Below are 20,968 nucleotides of genomic sequence, written 5' to 3'. Positions count from 1 at the left end.
GAAGTTTGGTATTTTTGGCTTCGAAATAACGTTTTAAAAATAAAAAATGAAACTATCTTTAAACTTATATTATTGTTTTCATTATTTTGCATTAATGCATGTATTTAGCAATAGCTTTTTGACATATAATTCATTTATTAATATAAATTTATTTTTATTTGATTCCAATTTAAAATACATAAGCATTATAAAGACTGGCATTCCAGTTTTTGTAAAACAGGACCTGTTATTAAATAGGCAATTATTTTCAAATTATGACAATGAGCATATTAAGGATAATACTGATAATTCAAAAAAAGAAATACCAATATATCGTATAAATATTCAAGAAGAAACAGAAAATTATAATATTAATTGTAAAAATCTAAATGATGAAAAGTGTGCAATACACACAAAGGAAAACCAATGTATAAAAAAAAATAATGATTGTATTACCACATTGAATAAGTTAGAAAATGGTGAAACTCAGAATGAACAAACAAAAATATTAGATGAGAAAATCGTTGATAATACACAGATAATTGAATATGTTGAGTCAGACAAAAATTTAATAAAAGAAAAAGATGAGGAAAAAATTATGAAAAGAAACGGCGAAAATGTAGGAATGTGCATAATAAATATGAACGAAAATTCAGGACTAGAACAAGATATGCGTAAAAACACATTTAATGTAGGATTAAATGAAAATATGTCAACTCATAAATACCCACAAATTGATAATGGAATACTAAAGATAATGGATAAAAAAGGCATTTTAGTTATAATAAACGAAGAAGATGAAAATAAAATTTCTTATGAAGAGGATGATGATGATGAAGAAGAAGATAATGATGAATTAATAAATAAACATTTAAGTGAAATAGAAAAAATGATGCATGAAGTAAGTTCTAGAAATAATGAACAGAATAAATCCATAAATAATAGTGAGTCTGATATAGGAGATAATATATCTAATAATTCGGATGACTTGAATGAAGATGAATATGAATTTGTAGAAGGTGTATGCGAACTAGACAATATAAATAATGTGTATGTAAGATATAAAAATGATTTAGAACATTATCGTAATAAATTAAAAGAAAACAAATTAGATGAATATTATAATGATATAATTAAAAGCCGTAATTTAATAAATATAAAATATGAAAATGAATATATGTTAAAAATGAAATATCATAAGGATTATACTTTCCCTTTACATAATTTACATATAGTAAATGAGAAACATATAAAAAAAAAATTATACAAAAATTATGTTTTACTTAATGATGAAAATAATAATGTAAATTTTCAAGAAATAAATTATTATGCAGATTTAAGTAAAATAGACATCCGTCCAACCATGTTTAAAGAATTTTATTTAAAGTTTAGTTTATGTAATGGTAAATATTTACCATTGGGTAGTAGTTTTGTTGAAAGAGTATGTTTTTTATCATACCATTTAAAAAAAAATCCACATTTGAATAAAATAAGGATTACAAAAAATAAATTTATTTTATATCATTTATTTTTAAATGTAATAAAAGCCTTTAAATTATTATCAATAAACAAATGTGTTAAACATATAAAGGAATCCAATTTATTATATATTATATTTATTTTAAATGAAGAAATAATAAAAGAATCTGAAAACGAAGTTAATATAGGAAAGTGTCTAAATAACATAATAGAAAAAAATAAAGAGTGGTATGAAATATTAAATTTTACATTTACGATTATGTTTGGATGCTCTAGTTATTTAAAAGAGCATTATTCTTTAACGGAAGAAGAGAAAACTAATATATTTTTTAAAGACAATATATTAGATTTACCAATATTTGAATTCTTTAATAAAAATATAATAGATATATTTGTTCCTAGAAATATAGAGCTGAAAATAAACATTGACTTATTTAAAGATGTTTCAAATTCTTCTGATAAAAATTTAAAATTATATCAAACATGGTATTTTTGTTATTTATTTATACATAAGGTATATTTATTAAATAAAATGTGGAATATAATAAAAAAATGGGAAACTTCCAATTTTGTGCCTAATCCTTGGTATATAGATCATATAGGAAGTGTGTTAGTTCCACATATAATTAGTTTACGTCATATTCAACAAAATGATCAAATTTTTTTTAGATATATTGATGAATTACAAATGTTTGTATCTTTTAAAAGGAGTAAAAAATATTCTATTCCTAATTATGATAAAAATGAATTTCATTTAGTAGAACATATAGTTGCTTTTCAAGGGACATCAAGTCCATTTATTTGGTTATTTAATTTAATATATGAATTAACTCCTTACCCGTTTTTAACTAAAGGGAAAGTACATAAAGCTTATTTATACATTTTTAAAAAAGCTGTTAAACCATATTTACATATTTTAAAAAATAAAATTTTAAATGAAATAAAAAATACAAAATCAAAATATTCAAAGGAAAACCCTTATGTTATTATTTTTACTGGCCATTCTTTTGGTGCAGCAATGGCTAATATGAGTTCTCTTTATTTGGAAAATATATTGCGCGAACAAGGTATAAAGACAAAAGGTAATAATGATAATGATCATAGTGCGTATATAAAAATATATTCTATAACTTTTGGTATGCCGATATTTTATGATGATAAATATTATGAAGATTTTGAAAAAAGTGCAGTTATAAGTAATAACATAAATGTAGATTATGATCCGATACCTGTAACTATGGCCATTCCATCATTAAATGGTTTCCGTGATCCTGAAGAAAATAAAAAATTCAATATAACTTTCAAGGTAGAAGATTTAAAAAATTTAAATTATGATTTTGGTAACATTATTTTTGATGGTGATGAACTTTTTAATAATGAAAAAAATAAGCCCCGCTCTATTACATTTTTATTTATGAAATATTTTTTCAGAGACAATATATTTTTCGAATTGTGTGAACAACATATATACCAAACACATTATTTTTTTTATTTTGTATTTTTAACTCTCTTATCGAGATGGGCAAATGAAGCTAAATGGGGAACATATTTTTTAATACCGTTTTTCATATTTGACATTTTAAGTCTTTCTCACAAAAATGTCATGTTTATGTTAAAAGATAATTATAAAAAATATAAGAAGTTGGTATTAAAAAAGGCGCAAGCTAATGAAAAACAAGAAAAAAAAGCAAGTCGCTAATTAATATATTTTTTGTTTTATCTTACTTTTTTCAACATTATTTTTACCATTTGTAAAATTTTTTTTTTAAATTATATTTGGAAACTTTTTTTATACTCAATTTTTACAAACTCTATAAATTAACAACTCTCTTACAATTCGCATACTTGATTTAAATATACAACACTAGAATGGTGTATAGATAAAAAAATAGGAAAAAATAATACCGTAGATATATATATTTTTTAAGGGGGATAAAAATTCGCTGCCTACACATTACACAATGCAATTAGGCATGCAATAAATATTTTAGATTTTTCCTTGTATTTTATAAGGGATACCAAATTATATTTATTTGTGTATTGAAATAGACAAAAAAAGGTAAAATCATGATATTGACATTATGTTATACCAAAGAAAGAATTGCATTTTATATTTTCATTACTTAAAAATTGTGATTGATAAAAAAATTAAATAGATTTGATATTACGGAAATATGTAAATATCTTTTATGGTACACCGTGTTATAGTGTTACATAATTTGAAAAAGCATTGATTTTATAAAAAATAAAGGAAAATGAATAAATATTATGTATACAATAAAACTTCGTGTTTGTTTATGTCAATTATTTAATTACTCATTGTTATGCATAGGAAGAGACAATTATAAATCATTTCTTTTTAAAACCGAGGAAATAAAGAAATAAAAATTTTCCTATTATATAAGTTAACATAACCATATAAATGTATAGAATTAATGAAAATTGAAAATAATTTCATAAATGAAAATGTTTGAAATAAATATGATTAATTTTTACACATTTAAAAAATCGAACTATATATTTTAGTACGAAATATATGTTTTCATTTTTTTTTTGTAAACATGAAAACTAAATTTTATTATTTTAATACAATTGATAATAAAATGTTTTATTAATACAAATTTAAATATTAAAAATTATTTTTTTGTTATATCGATTAAGAAGAAAAGATGGAGAAATTACCATTTTATTCATTATTAACACAATAATAATTATTTTTGTGAAAACAGTTATACTAGTTCATTTTTTTTTTGGATTTTATTAAAAATGGACAAATTAAAGTATAACGTCTCCAGAATGGGGACAACTTTTCTTACAATAAAAAATGTGTTGTTAATATTTGGTATTGTATTATTTGTTATGGCTGTTTATAAATATGTGAAATATAAGAATAGAATTTATGAAGCTAAACGAAATAATGAAATACATGAAAAAATGAAAATATCAAGAGAAAGGCAATTACAAAAATTGGAAGAAGAAATGATAATTAATAAAAAGAAAATGAATGAAAATCTTAAAAACACAGATAAGGAAAAGAGCAATAAAATATTAGATTCATCTACACCAAAACCGAATTCTAAAGATAAATCAACATTCAGTCATTTTAAAGATTATTCAAATTATTATAAGCCGTCTATAAGAGATAGGTTATATAATCATTTAATAATAAATAAAAGTAACACTATTTATTGTTTCATCACACATGTATTATGTGTTTTTTTTTTTTAGATACAAGGGTAAAGCATCCTGACGATAATTTGGATGAATTAAAGAGCCCACAAATTTTATTAAAATAGTCTAAACCTTATTAAAAATATAGCAGGGAAATAATTTGATGCTTTTTCAAGACTATCCATATTTACTTTTCACTACCCAATGATTTTGTGTGCTCTATAATTCATCCTTTAACGGAAAATAAAAATAATAAAGGGAACCCATATATCCATATTTTAGTAGAATAATAAAAACTAATGATTTATTCAAAGATAAAATTCGTAACTGAATTCTTGGATAATGAAACGTTTTTATTTAGCTACACAAAAATTATGATTAGTTGTATCATAAACATACAGAAAGTATTTAATGCAGCTACTACATGTTTATAATATTATTTATGTGTATGTATTAAAGCATACATATGTTTTACTTTTTTTTCAATTTTTACACAACTTATAAACGAAAACAATTGTCTCGATTTTTTGATTGGTTTACATATATCGCTTTTTTCATATTTTTTTAATTTCAATATGTTGTATAGCATTTGTTCATTGAAAAAAAACATAATAAGTAAATAAAATAAATAATAAATAAAGATACATTTGAAGGACACAATTGTTTTTTGTCATAAAGGATTTAATTTTCTTGTTTTTATTTCTTAGTATTCAATATTTAAATAGATATATAAATAATATATATCCATTTTTTTCAAAACTATGAAAAATGTTAATACGGATTTTAAATGGGTACATGCACACACATTTTTAAAAAAGATATACATAATATTTAATTAAGCTAACACGTGGGGAAAATATATATAATAAACAGTATGAAAAATTTTGTAAAATAACAATAATATATTTTTTAAATAAAAATACAATGGTATTTTTAAAGTTCGTTTACATCTAAAAAAATGTACACATGCTTTAACTTATTACATACATAATATTGCATACTATATCGCATACATATATATTCATACATTACGGGATACATAATATTACATACAATTATCGTTTTTTTTAAACATTTTTATAAAATAAAAAAAATTATATATATGTGATAAATTATAAAAAAAAGGAATTTTAATTTTGACCTTGTAATTATATTCTCTGTGTTATTTTTTTTTATGTATTCTTTTCTTTGTTTTTTTTTTCTTTTGCTTAACGATCTTTTAATTAAATTGATACGATATCATATTGTTTAAATGATACACTCAATTTATTTAATAAAAACAAAGCATAAGAAACAAGATTAAAATTTTTTCATTAAATCTTAGACACATTGTAAAGGAGTAATATTTTGTTCGATGCAAATGCATCTTTTTATTATTTAATAATATTATTATGCTAGTCGTTTATTTTATTTAAAGAGAAATTGATATGTTTTGTAAATAATTATGTATGTGCATATGTTTATTTAAGGAAGTTTGCATACATACAAAATAATATATAGGGGAATACATGTATATATTACACATAAATGTACAAATAAAAGATGCTTAAAAGGGATAGTTTAGCAAATCTCCATAACAAAGAAACAAGAAGATATTCGCAAAGTAAGAAAACTTTCAATTATGAGTATCCGGAATATTTGACGTTGTGCCTTGAGGAGTATAAAAATAATATATACGATTTAGATTTAATAAATGACAATGAAGAATGTATGCGTGAATTGGTAAACTATTATAATTACATATATCGGAATTGTTATGAAAATGTGGTGAATTTTTTTGAGAGCAATAATAATGAAAAGACATATGGAAATGAAAATTATGTATTAAAATTTGATTTATTAAATAAGCGCCATATAGAATGCTTATACAATATAAGTATTTTTAGTATTTCGGATAAACTTAAATATTATATGTTAAGAGGAGAAATAAAAAAAAAAAATGATTTGGCAAACGGGGATAATATAATAGATGGTGAAAGAAATAATGAAAATCGAGGCATTAAGAAAATGCTATTTGCAAATGATGGAATTAAACATAATAATAGTAACACTAACTTAATAGAGGACTTTACAAATAAGACAAAATATTTAGATAATAATTCCAAAGTATATACAAATGATAATGTGCCACCAAATGAAGTAAAAAAAGACAATTTTGATATAATAAAATATATTTTTTATGTTATAAGATTAGTTGAATATTCTTTAAGTACACAAAATAGGAATATGTCATCATTTTATAATAATATAAAAGTATATTTTTTTCGAGATAATACGAATGAAAATTATTATAACAATATTTATTTATTAACTTTATGTTTACACTGTTTGGAAAATATAAGTAGCAATATAGCTACATTTAACATAAGAGATATAGAAAATGAAGAATTGTTTGGAAATGAACAAAGTAATAGTGGATATATTAGTAGCGAAAATGTTAATGATTTACAAAATGATATAAAAAGAAAATTTACCAATTCCAATTTTAGAAATCAATCAGCAACAAGTGAAATTAACTCCAATTTTCATCAAAGTAATGCAATTAATAACAATAATGATAACACAAATGATATGAATGGAATTAACAATAAAACATATTTAAGACAAAATAAAGATAGTAACAGTTTCAGGATATACAATAATAATATTTATTTTTATAAAATATTTTTTTATTTATTAAATTTGTTAAACTTTTACTTAGAAGATATGATAAAAGATAAGTCTTTATTATATAATGATATGATTAAATTACATGCAGATTATAATATGCGTAGAAATAGAAAAGATAGTATGTTTGCTTCGTCTAATGCATTAAACGGAACAGCAAATAACAATATGTCATCATTTGTAGATGGGAAGGATGAATTGTTTTTTCTGGGAAAAAATAAAATATCTTATTGTAATATATTATTGAAATGTTTGAATATTATTAACAATTTAATGAATTTAGATTTCGTTAGAGAAAATATTATGAATTCAAACAATGATCTAAATGAATTAAAGATATTTTTATCGAAATATTATAAATATTTAAATGAATATGAAGATGTTGAAATTTATAAACAATTTTATATGAGCTTATATAAAACATATATATTATTTTTTCCAGAAGAGTTGGAAAAAGAAAATTATTTTTCGCCAATGCTATTTTTTGAAAACATCGTAAATAATGGGAATATAATGAGAATGAGGACTATTGTAGACACGCTTATATATTGTTTTAATGATAAAAAGTTTGTTTATTTTTTTGAAGAAAATATAAATATAACTAAAGTACTTTTCATTTTTGTTACATATTCTTCCAGATTATTATCAAATAAGCATTATGAATTAATAACTAATATATCATTTCTTTTTTACATAATTTTGATAAAATTTCCAAATATTTCGATAACAATATTTCACATTTTGAACGAAAATAATGATTATATTATGAAATATAATGAAGATAAAAAATTTAACTCGATTTTTAACAACATAAATGAAAATATAAACATGTTATTCTTATCGATTATTCATAAAAATAAAAATTTAGCAACTATCAATTCTCTTATTTTTTCAAAGCTCATACATTTATATTCCCAATTTTGTGTAAAAAAAAATAATTTAGATAGCATACAAACTAATACAAATAATCACTTTACTTATGGAACTTATCTAAGTACAAATAATTTTAGTTCGAGAAATTCAAATATGTTATATATGAATGAAAATAGACAAAGTGGACCCAATGCAAATAATATGAATTATTCTTATGCATCAAATAATGAAAACGATCCAAATAAATTACAGAAGGAAATATTTATTTCTGCGTTTAATAATATAAAATTAAATGAAAGAAACATGGTTATAAAAGTTATATTAACTACCTTACATATAATTCCAGGTTCTTATTCATCGAGTTCTATACTTCCCATAGAAGAAAATATTGAAAAGACGAGATACATTATTGTTATTATTAATTTCTTATTCACATTAATGAAAACCAAATTTTATGAAAACATACATGAAAATACTTTCGAATATATAGATTATTTTATTGAGCAGTTAAAAAAAAGTGTTAGCATGAAAAATATAAAACTTGTGTGTGGATATATATCACTTTTATTAAATTATTCTTTGAATAAAAAAACAAATAATTTAAACGAAACAGCAGATTTAAAGTCAAGTGTATTTATAAAAAATATTCATTACAACAACCAACCTAATATTATTAAAATACACAAAGCTTTATATGAATCAGGGGCATTGACATTTTTGATATCTTCATTATACGAATCAAAAGACTCTTTAATAATTTATAATTGCATTTATTCAATATCTTTTCTATTGTATAAAAAATCTATCTTAGATCTTGATAAAAATATTGAACTTGCAAATATGAAAATTGCCATTTTAAATATCGTTAGACATTACTATAATTTAGATAACTATTTAGATAATTACACAGAAAATTTTATTGATTATAAAGGATTTTTAAAAGGAAATTCAAAAAAAAATTTAACATCACAAGACGATGATAGTTACAATAGTTTTTTAAACAAATTAAACAAAAGAAGTTCATATGATCGTGATGGTATAAATAGAAAATACTTATATGAAGACGAAAATAAATTTTTATTAAATGAAAAGAATGATAAATATTTTCCAAGGCATATGACTGCAAATTTTTCTAAAAATATGGGAAACAATGATATAGGAAATAAAAATATTTTCCCATTCTCAAAATATAAATACGAAAATGCAAATTATGAAAATTCTTTTTTTCGTAATTTTGATAAAATTTTTTTTGAGACAGTAAAAAATAAAAAAAGTTCTTTTAATTTTTATTTTGACACTATTTATAACACGCAATACTTATTTAATTTTCTATTACATAATTTTCTGTTCTATTCAAAAGACGCAGACGAATATTCAAAAAAATATCTGTTAAATATTTTATTGCACAATAATATAACTAGATCATCTGACATTACCTTTTACTCAAACAAAATAAAAAACATGAATTCGCAATTTAATGAGCTTCAATCGAGATTAGAACTTTATAAACAAGATTTAGAGAGATATAAAGATGTCATAAATGTATTAAATAAAGAAATCGAAGAAAAAGATAGTGTCCACAATACCTTAATCCAAAAACTTAAAAAAGAAAATGAAATAGAGTTAAATAGGAAACTTCAAGAAACAAACAATCTGGAAAATATAATTTCTCAAAAAAATGATATTATAGACGAGTATGCATGAAAAAAATAAATAATATCATGAAAATATCATATAAAATGAGTAAAAATATTATATTATATTTTTTTTAATATAGGCTTCAAAGAAAGTATGAAGAAATGTATTTGCAAAAAAAGGAAACAGAAGAAGAAAATGTGAATATAAAAAATAGGACAGTTTCAATGGAATCCCTATTAAAATCCCTTCAAACAAAATATACACAAATACAGAGCCAAAATAAAACATTAAATAATAAAATAAGTGACCAAACTAATAGAATTAATGAAGGAATAAATGTCATAAATTCGCTCAATGTAATAAAATTAAACCGATACATTAAATAAAATAATAATATTAAATTCACAATCATATATATCTATAATTATTTACTTTCTTATTACTTTTATAGAGTGAAAATGAAAAGCTAAAAACTATAGAAGAAAACCAAAACAATGAATTGGAAGGAACTTTCAAGTAATTATACTTTTATCATTTTGCCATATATTTTTTTAAATATAAGCTTAGGATTAAAAATTTATTTTCTCGTTTTTTTTTTATAGAAAATTGATTGTTGTTGTTAAAGAGCTGAGCAATAAAAAAAAAGAATTAGATGAAAAAGACAAAAACATTAAAAAATTTAGTAATGATATACAAGAGTTAAAAACTATAATAAACAAAAGTGATAATGAATTAAAGGTATTATTTAATGCATTATTCTTACATATATAATAGATGGAAAATGTATAATGAGCATACGAAGCTACATTATATACTCAATCACCGACTGTTTTTTACGAAAATTATAACACAATTTTTTCTTTTTATCTAGGAACAAACTTTAATAATTGAAAATTTCACGGGATTAAATAAAAACTTAAACGAAGAATTAAATAATGCCAATAAAAATCTGGAAATATCAAAGAGATACATTATGAACTATGAAAAGTAATATATGAATAATAAATAAGTGCATAAGTGTTATAAAAAATGCATTTCTTTTATAATATTCCCTGTTAAAAAATACAACTGTTATAAAATATTATGCATGTGTTTGTAATATTTTTTTAGAAATGAAGAAGAAATGAAAAATAGAATAATGAAGTTAGAAAAGGAGCTTTATGAAAAGACTGAAGAATGCGACATAAAAACACAAAAACTTATGCTCAAGGAAAAGGTTATAATTTTTACATGTATTTTTAATTCATTATATTAATTTATTTTACCTTAGTAATTAAGACATGCATACACATATAATTTATAGCACTACTTTTACTAACTTCCTTAATTATATATATTTTTTCTATTACAGGAATTAGCTGACAAGGAGATTCAACTTAAAAAAATAGCATCAGTCATTATTAATTAATATGTTTTTTTATATAATAAAAAATCTACACATTTGTATATATAATAAAATATCATTTTTTTTTTTGTGTAATATTTTTTTTTTCATTATATGCATTGATGCATTTGTTTGTCAAAATTATTTACAATATGTTTTAATGAAACCATTGTTCAACTTTTACAAATTTAGGCAATATTATACTTAATATTTTTATAATATTAACAAAAAACGAAACATTCTCTAAATAATAATAATATATATCTTATAAAAATATACAACCTCAAAATTTGTTTAATGCAATTTGTTATATAAGTAGCTAAGTATTCGTTTCAAATATATGGGTTTATCATAACGGTGAAACTATCTATATTTATCTTTCTGCTTTAGCATGTAACATTAATAATTTACAAATAAATATATATTTAAAAAATATGTATTAAATGTATTATGAATGGTGGGTGATAAACCACTATCAACACGATAAATAGTTATTAATATGAAATTCACACTTATTTGGTTACAACGCAGTTTTTCTAATTATAAAATTATAGGACAACGATACTTCAAGGGCATTTTATTTTTGCATTATTATGTATATATGATTGCTACATAAGTTTCATTATTCGTATACCAAAGTCATATTTTATAAACTCTGTACATTACCGTTTTAATATATGGATAATGTGAAACAATAATTCCCAATCTCAATAAAATTAAAAAAAATTATGGTAACAATAAATTATTATTCGTGTGGTTATGGTTACTTTTAAAAACAATATAAATATTCAATAAACTATATTCTCTAAAGGCACCCATAATTTGAGGATGTTCATTTTATCACTCACTTTATTTGTATTTTAGGAAAAATACAATTTATATAAATATACTTTTCTAATTTCAATGCAAATTTTATTATTCTACAAAGAGTCTATTTTATAAATAGCACAAATTTAAAAAAATAAGTGTCTAACATTTTGCAACATGAGTGAGGAACTATTACTAATAAACATTCTGTAAAAACTGAAAAATAATTCAATGTTTAAAAGGGAGTAACAAGTTAATTTATTATGCTAATTTATTAGTAATGCTTAAAAATAACCTTTTGTAAAAATTTACATAACAGAAATATAATTCATAAATGCAAAAATTCTTTAACTCCATATGTTCCATCACTTTATTATGAAACATAATAGTAGATTTATAATGTATTTTATTAATCCTTTGAATTACTTACTGTCCTAAAATTATATAATTAAGAATTTGTCCATTATCTACATTAAAATGGATCACTTATAATTCTATTGAAATGTCTATTTTTTAATCAAATAATAATTGCTTATTAAATAGTTCAATATAATAGAGTATTTACATACATAACTGAAATGGTATAGGTACCAAAAAATAAATATCATTAGAATGATTCATTTGGCAACAAAAAATATATATTTATGGCTCTTTAATATATTATATCATTTTATAATCCATTAAAAACAAACAATGGATTATTTGCGTTTTTGTATTTTAATATAAAATAAGTTCTCAAAATTATTATATATAACATTGAATATAATCTATATATCATGAATTGCGATCATCGTGTAAACAATCACTTATTATTATGTTTAGAATTAAATATTTAAATATTGGAAAAGGTAACAAAATTATATACTGGTATTTAATATTTAAATGGACTATAGGAAATAGATAGAACATATAATTGTTTAACATGTGTAAAACAATAGTTTATTTTGAATGATACTGTACTAATATATAATTTCACAAACAAATGTTATTAGTCCAGTTTAGCAAAATTACTTTAAGATATTTATATAAAACGGCTTCGCACATTGAGAAACATAAAAAGGTTAATTGAATATGATTACATTTTCATATATTAATGGCATATCATACGAATAATGTATGAATACTAATTATAAATTCATAAATGAATACTTAGGTACAACGGATTACAATCCATATATTTCTTTCTATAATCTTAAATTAATGTTTTTTATATAAATTCTTAAAATCTATATACACATATAAAAAAATATATCTTATATTCATTTCATTAATTTAAGATATGTGTTAATATAATTATATTGAGTATCATAGATATATATTCAAAGAAAATTTAATGCTTCTATGTTTAATATTGTCTGTCTATCTTCAATATTTGTAAAGACCCACAACAATTTTACAAAATTAAAGCCATTTACTAAAATTACTTAAACATTTACTAATTTATAGTTAAAATAGTAAAGAGTAAAGTGATCAATATATTATACTTAGTGATTAGCTATAATTAATTTTTAGCCCATGTCTAGCTTATAGTTATATATTCATTATTAAAATAATGCTATAAAATTTATATTGCATTATGCATATAATAATATAGTTTTATTCTTAATAAAAAAACATCTTAATTATTTTGATTTAAAAACCATGAATATTGATAATTATTAAATAATTATAACATTAAAAAATTAATTATTTAATATATAATAAATATAAAAATAATATATTTATGTAATATTAATTAATATAAAATAAAATAATTATTTATTAAATTAAATATAAATGATTTAAATTTATAATAAATATATGAAATATATATATAATTTAGTTAAAATTATTAAATAATATATTTATATTAATTTATTTATTTTTATTAATAATTAAATATTATATTAAATAAATTAATATTAATTATTATAATTATATTAAAAATATTATTATTTTTAAATAAATATATTAAAATATATAATATTTTATTATTATTTACACATTTATATTAAATAATATTATAAATTATATATATTAATTAAATTATTAAGTAATATAATACTAAATTATATATTTTTAATATTAATAATATATTTAATTTTATTAAATAATATATTTATATTAATTAATTTATTTAATTTTATTAAATTTATTAATAAATATATTTAATTTAATTATTTATAAGCTTATTAATTTTAATAAAATATATTTATAATAATTTTATTAATATTATATTATTAATTATATTATTTGAAGTTAAATAATATATTAAATTATTTAATAATATTCTTTTAATTTATATATACATTTAATTAAAATACATTTATTTAATGAATTAAGTATTTATTTTTAAATTATTATATTTTTATTATATAATATTTTATTTATTAAAATAATTATTATTTTAATTAAATATTATTATTTATTATATTATAATTAATAAATAATATATTATTTTATTTAATATTTATAATTAATAATTAATTTTAATTATTTATTTGTTTTATTAATTAAAATATTTTATTATTATTATTTAATTTATTATTTATTTAATATTATATAACTTTATTATTATTTAATTATTTATTTTAATTTTATTATTATATTTATTAATATTAACTAATTATTTTAATTATTATTATATATTATATTATTATTTAATATTATTATTTATTTTATTAATATTTTTATATTATTTATAATTTTTATGTGTTATTAATTAAATAAAATATAATTATTATAATTTTGTTAATGTGATATATAATTAATATGTCTATATATATATTATATAAAAATTATTTTATACACATTTTTTATTTAACATATTCTTGTTTTATATAATTTTGTGGAATAATTAGGTTTAAATAAATATTATTTCAGTGTAATATTTTCGTCTTTGCATATAATCATTTTTTGTGTTGAGATCATATAATCCAAAGTATATAGAAAACGATAATATGATAAACAAATTGGCAAATTATAAATAAAATTTAGTGATTACCGATATAAAAATACCAATATTTGTATTTGTTTTAAACATTATGTAAAAGAAACTCGTTGGTAATTATATTGAGGTACACGGAATCATAGCATGTCAACAATAATGTCTATTGTCTAATGTATAAAATTATATAACCTTTCATGCAAAATATAACTTTTTACGTACACAAACTATATGTAATATGTAAATTCAGGTATGACATAAAGAAATACATCATCCATCAAATTTAACATACTGAAAATTTTTCATGTAAATAGCTTCCTTCGCTTAAATAAATAATTATATATGTTATGATTTATTTCATTATCTCTTAATATTAACAAAATATTATGGGTTAATTTTATCATATTTATCCTTTAATGTAACAATAAAAAAATGGAATCTTTATATTTTACCATATATACAAGTTTGTACATATGAAAAAAAATTTCAATTTAGTGCATCCTTATTATACTTATCGTCTTTATGAAAGGTAAATATGTTTGCTGTAATCATCCAATTTTTTACCTTTTTTGTGTATTTAATCAAAACACATCTCTATTATGATCCTTTTTTAAAACATGTTTGTTTAAATTACAAATAGATTGTCATGAAATAGTTAGACTTTATATATTAAGTTTAGCTGACATAACTATATAAACCCAAAATTTCAGTCAAACTATTGGTTTTAAAAACACACATATAGTTTTAAATACTAATATCATATTAAAAAATACAAATATATTTAAATTTTCCTCGCATAGACGCATAATACTATTTAATTACACATAACAATAATATATTCCCACCTTTATCAACGAATAAAAAGATCGAATAATTTTCTGATGGTATAGTAATATCGAGATAGCGAGTGTAGAATTTGTATACTTTTTAATTGTATAAAAATCATACAATAATAATTCTTTTGTTCATGATAAAACAAATTAGTATTGTAATCATGTGATTATAGAGTTTTATGAATTCATTTATGTAATATATTAACAATTTAATATTTAAAAAAATCAAGTATATTGATTCAAGTGCTTGTAAAAGATTCGTTCATTAGTAGTTAAATGCAAATCTTTTAATAAATATATGTTTTATAAAATGTTAAAATTTTAAATGCATCCCACCATTTGAATTATATATTCTCAGTACCTTTTATTTCCTTATGCTAAAAAATGACATTTTTAGACAAAATAAACTTTCGTTTTCTATTGGTGAAAAATAAAATCAACATTAATTGAAAATAATGATTTGATGATGATTATCATTTTGCATGAATTCATGTTATATATTATAATTTGCATGCCTTTAATGTAAGCATTTTGTAATGTGTATTAATTTATTTTAGGTTACAATATATATAATTTTAAAGACATATTCCATGTGACACTGATAACGCTACCATTTGTTACACGACACAATTTATTTCATATCAATGAATCTGAAAGACACATTAATATCTACACTATCATATTTTTTAACATAAAATTGATGATTTATGAAAAATGAAGAAATGCGTTGAAAATATTTATTAAATTTTATAAAATTCTTTGGTTCCTTATAATGGCGTAGTTTTAAAAAATATCACATTTTATATGAAACTATTTGTGCTATATATGTTTTATTTTTTTCACTTTAGATATATTTTCAAAATAATAATATACATCAATGGTGTTACTATTTCAACGATAATGAAGAGGGAAGAACTTTAAAGATATATAATGTGTTAAACGATTAATACATGTGACTGCGTTTTAATAAAATTTTGGGTAAAATTGTTTTGATTTTAAGAAATTATAATTTTGCTGTATGGAGATTGAACTTAAAAATATATACACATATTAAGTATATTTTATTATTACTTTTCATTTATAAAATTAAATGTAAATTATATTTCACATAAAAATAAGTTTTTATATAAACATATTTAAAAAGTCTTTCGTTAATATTATTTGTTTACACTATTTTTTAAATAATATAAACATGTAAAAAATGTGAAAGAAGGTTATGTAAACAAAACACGTAAATATTAAACAAACATATTTGCTTTTTTAGACAAATAAACTAAAAAAATTATAAAAACGAACATTTATGGATTTATTCATGTATCTATTGCATATTGAGATATATTGGTTTAAAAAAAATTAAAAAGAACTTTAAATATCCACAAAGGAATAAAATTGCAAATATTGGGCTTTATAACTGAACTTAGTAATTTAATGATTTATTTCTGAAGAGATACGATAAGCCTTTATATAAATTGTAGGAATATTGATATTTATTATCCAAGATATCTTCTTTATAAAATTTAAATATATCTACAATAGAATTCATTTCTGCAAAACATATGAAAGCGAGAAAAATAAATATGTTTATAATATAGATGCATATTTATATGTATATGTAGCTACGTAATTTCTATATGTAAAAAAACATTCGTTCATTTTGAAATATAAAATTTAGGTTTACCATATAATAGGTGGTGCAACGGATCATATAACTCGTTTATTTTGATAAAGTTTAAAAAATCAAATAAAACATATGATAAGGAAACTATAATTGATGATAACTTCCTAATAACTGAAACTATAACATTTTTACAGATGATTATTATTGCAATTGACCACAATGAAACTCCTTTTAAATATATACAAGTTAACACAATAGTATCCTTTAATTTATTTATTCTATGTTTGTCCATAATATTTTTTAATTCTAACTTTTCTTCGATAGAATAAACAGTTTGGTTGTGATTTAAAATATTTATATATCTTTTCAACTGGCAAATTAGATCTTCAATGCATAGTATGCATGAGTCGATATAGCTATTCCAAAACTTATTATCTTCAAATAAAATAGTGTTTATTGGGTTACATATATGACTTAATATATTTATCTCATCTTTATACTTCAAACTTGCATTTATCAGTATTAATTTTTTAAACAATAACAATTTTAATTTCGTTTTTTTATCCATATTCGTTATTTCAATGTTGTGCCCTTTTATTCTATAACTTACATCTTTCAAGTAATTATATATACAAGTAACGACAAAAAATTCATCATGATAAGAGCATTGATTGTGCATTGGGAATTTATTTAATGATGTAAGTACTTTATAGTCATATTTGTTAAATAAGAAATTGAAAATTATAAAATGGTATTCTAATATAGCTGATATCCATATTGCTGAAAGTATAGATAAACAATATGAAAAACTACTAAGAACATAAATGTTTGATAAATTGTATATGCTTGGTAAATTTAGTATGACATCAAACGGATGGGTTAGTATACTTAAAATTATATTAATACTGATGCTATTCATTATTGTTAATGAAATGTCGATAACAAAGCTCAATACATATGAGAAGGTAAGTGGTATTATATTTAGAATTATCCCCTGAAAAAAAATCATTACATATACAGCAATATATTAAATGTATTTGATATATTATTAATTTGTGTGCCAAATAAAACTTGAATTTCAGTATATTTAAAAAACTAAGATATGAAAATATGTAAATAGTAATAATAAATAATTAATGAAAATATAGGAGTAACAATATTTATATCAAACCTTTTGAATTAGATCAATTATATTTTTTGTCTCTGAGTTAATACAATGTTGAAAATCATGTATACCCATTTTTTTTGTGTTAAACCTCTTCTGCAATATATACCTTAAAATAGAAAACCCACAAATATATACATGTATTGGTTTCGCTTATTTTATTTTTATAATATACATAACTTTTCATAAAATTGTGCACTTTATTATAATTTATATTCTTAGTATATATTTGATATATTCACTTAAGCGCGAAAAAATGTATGTTATTTCTTACGATATCGATGCTACATATAAGACGTCATATATGTTGTTCCCATAGTCCTTGGAAAAAACAGTCTTCGTATAAAATATACTATAGAAGGTTAATATTACACATATTATATTTAGGAAGTTCCATTCTTTGTACATGTAATCTAAAGAAGAAAAAATATATAATATATTTATATGATTATAGATATGAGAAATTCACACATAAAACTATATAAGGCCACAAATTTAAATAAAATAAATCTTTTATAAGTTAATATACTGTTTAAGCTGTGTTCCTTGAAAAATATCAATAATGATAGTGTTATGCATGATGGCACAGAGCTAACAAATGTTCCCCTTAACAAATGTGCTACAATATTTAGCTGGTCTTGAAAAATGAAAAAAAAAATGTTAAAATGTGTTAACTTTAAATTACAAAAACTAAGTAATAAAATGCATGCACACATATATTTATTTTATTTTTTCTGTTGTCCATACTATTACTGTCTCTATCTATAGCGTAATTATGACATAGTGATATAATTAGATTTAAAATACTTATTAATATTAAATGCTTAGTTAATACTTTTATTATTGATTTTACAATAAATTTTAGTTTTAAATTTATTCTAGCATTGTAGTCACTATTTAATCCCATGAAAATCATTATGTAGAAAAAAAACGTCAAAATTTGTGATATTTAAAACAATGGGTAATTATAAACGAGGAAAAGGAAGACTACAAAATACTTTAATTATTATTTGTTTGCATATTTCATCTATTATTCGGTATTTTTTTTTCTGAACATATATTTCGTTAAGATAGTATATCACAAATTAATTTTCCGTTTTGTGTTTTATTAGTTTTCCTCTTTCTGTTCTTAATAATTATTATATAAAAATGCTTCCCATAATTTAATATATAATAAAATATATTTTTTCATGAACGTGCATATAATGAATGTTATATTAATATTTTGTAAATGATGTTTATAATTGTGAAATAAATCTTCTTAATAAATGCTATAAATATGCAATACTTAAATAATAAAAGTGAACGGATATAAAAATCCCAAAGCTAAAAAATCAACAAAAATTTGCATATTTTTGAAGTATGTGATAATATATACCTTTTTAATATGGGTCAGTGAAGTATGTTTTTCATAAAATTTATATATAAATATAATATATATATAATAAATATATTTTTTAAAATTATACTGGAAATAATTTTATATTTTACAATTCGCCTATTATATTTTTTCATACGCAAAAATCACATATACGGTCTAATAATTATTACGTATAATTTTTTTTTGTCAAGTTCATATTCCCAATTTGATTTTCATATATATTACATTTGTTCTTGAGACAATTGTTTTTTTTGGAAGAATTGTAAAAAAAAACATTATTTTACAAAGATGATATTGTATATAATAAATGTTTTGTTTTAACTATGTTGTTTGAATATGTATTTCGGTATTAATATTGATTTTTATTCTTTGGAGAGCCAATAAAAAATATATACCATGGGGGTACGCATAAAAATTGATCAATTTAGTATGTTTAAAAAATAAAGTTAAAAAATACAGTTTTGTATATTACATTTAATAAAAATTGCCAAGCTATTATATATATTTTTTTATAATTTTTCCTGTAACACATTTTGAATATTTATTGAATAAATAAAAGAGAAAAAAATATGCTATGTTTATTATATGCACATGATAAATGTATAGCGTATGCAACTTATTACATAAAAATTTTTAAACAAGACTGAAAAAAAGTTGAAATTTTTAATTTAAATAAACCTTTCCTATTATAAGAATATTACAATATATTTTTTTAAATATCCAAAAATACCATTTTGTATCTCAATAACATATGTAATAATAACACATTTGTTTTCAAATTTTTAACAATCGATTTCAAAAAACGAAAAATGGCTAATTTCACGCTTATGAAATATCTTTATTAAATTACACATTAAACACTTTCATTTAAAGAAGTATAATATTAAGAATAAAAGAGTATTTTTTTAAATAAATAAATCGCTAATTTGAAAAATCAATAGAATTTCAAAATAAGCTAATACTTCCAATATATTTTTTAACATATATTTATAATATACCACTTGTTTATTTTATTTTACACCATTTAAGATAATTCAATTTTAATAC

The 20,968-nt window shown here is 20.1% G+C and overlaps 4 protein-coding genes across 4 annotated transcripts; 3 read left to right on the top strand and 1 right to left on the bottom strand.

Annotated features, from left to right (window-relative positions):
* Positions 1 to 46: 46 nt before the first annotated feature.
* Positions 47 to 3,157, top strand: PVVCY_1002240 (lipase, putative; the record flags this gene model as incomplete). The annotated part of the gene is made up of 1 exon (XM_008625674.1): positions 47 to 3,157. The coding sequence occupies one exon, from the start codon at positions 47 to 49 to the stop codon at positions 3,155 to 3,157; it is 3,111 nt and encodes a 1,036-aa protein (XP_008623896.1).
* Positions 3,158 to 4,224: 1,067 nt separating this feature from the next.
* PVVCY_1002230 (selenoprotein, putative) lies at positions 4,225 to 4,708 on the top strand (the record flags this gene model as incomplete). Its single annotated transcript, XM_037634451.1, has 2 exons — positions 4,225 to 4,604; positions 4,687 to 4,708. The coding sequence occupies 2 exons, from the start codon at positions 4,225 to 4,227 to the stop codon at positions 4,706 to 4,708; spliced, it is 402 nt and encodes a 133-aa protein (XP_037490548.1).
* Positions 4,709 to 6,171: 1,463 nt separating this feature from the next.
* On the top strand, positions 6,172 to 11,215 carry PVVCY_1002220 (conserved Plasmodium protein, unknown function; the record flags this gene model as incomplete). The annotated part of the gene is made up of 7 exons (XM_008625672.1): positions 6,172 to 9,863; positions 9,947 to 10,163; positions 10,259 to 10,323; positions 10,410 to 10,545; positions 10,679 to 10,794; positions 10,918 to 11,023; positions 11,159 to 11,215. The coding sequence occupies 7 exons, from the start codon at positions 6,172 to 6,174 to the stop codon at positions 11,213 to 11,215; spliced, it is 4,389 nt and encodes a 1,462-aa protein (XP_008623894.1).
* A 5,959-nt stretch (positions 11,216 to 17,174) lies between these two features.
* Positions 17,175 to 19,456, bottom strand: PVVCY_1002210 (conserved Plasmodium protein, unknown function; the record flags this gene model as incomplete). The annotated part of the gene is made up of 6 exons (XM_008625671.1): positions 17,175 to 17,302; positions 17,436 to 18,369; positions 18,547 to 18,649; positions 18,815 to 18,953; positions 19,070 to 19,177; positions 19,288 to 19,456. The coding sequence occupies 6 exons, from the start codon at positions 19,454 to 19,456 to the stop codon at positions 17,175 to 17,177; spliced, it is 1,581 nt and encodes a 526-aa protein (XP_008623893.1).
* Positions 19,457 to 20,968: the final 1,512 nt, after the last annotated feature.

The sequence above is a fragment of the Plasmodium vinckei genome (assembly GCF_900681995.1).
Source record: "Plasmodium vinckei vinckei genome assembly, chromosome: PVVCY_10".
In the NCBI taxonomy this organism is placed as follows: domain Eukaryota; phylum Apicomplexa; class Aconoidasida; order Haemosporida; family Plasmodiidae; genus Plasmodium; species Plasmodium vinckei.
This window is presented reverse-complemented; position numbering and strand designations above follow the sequence as displayed.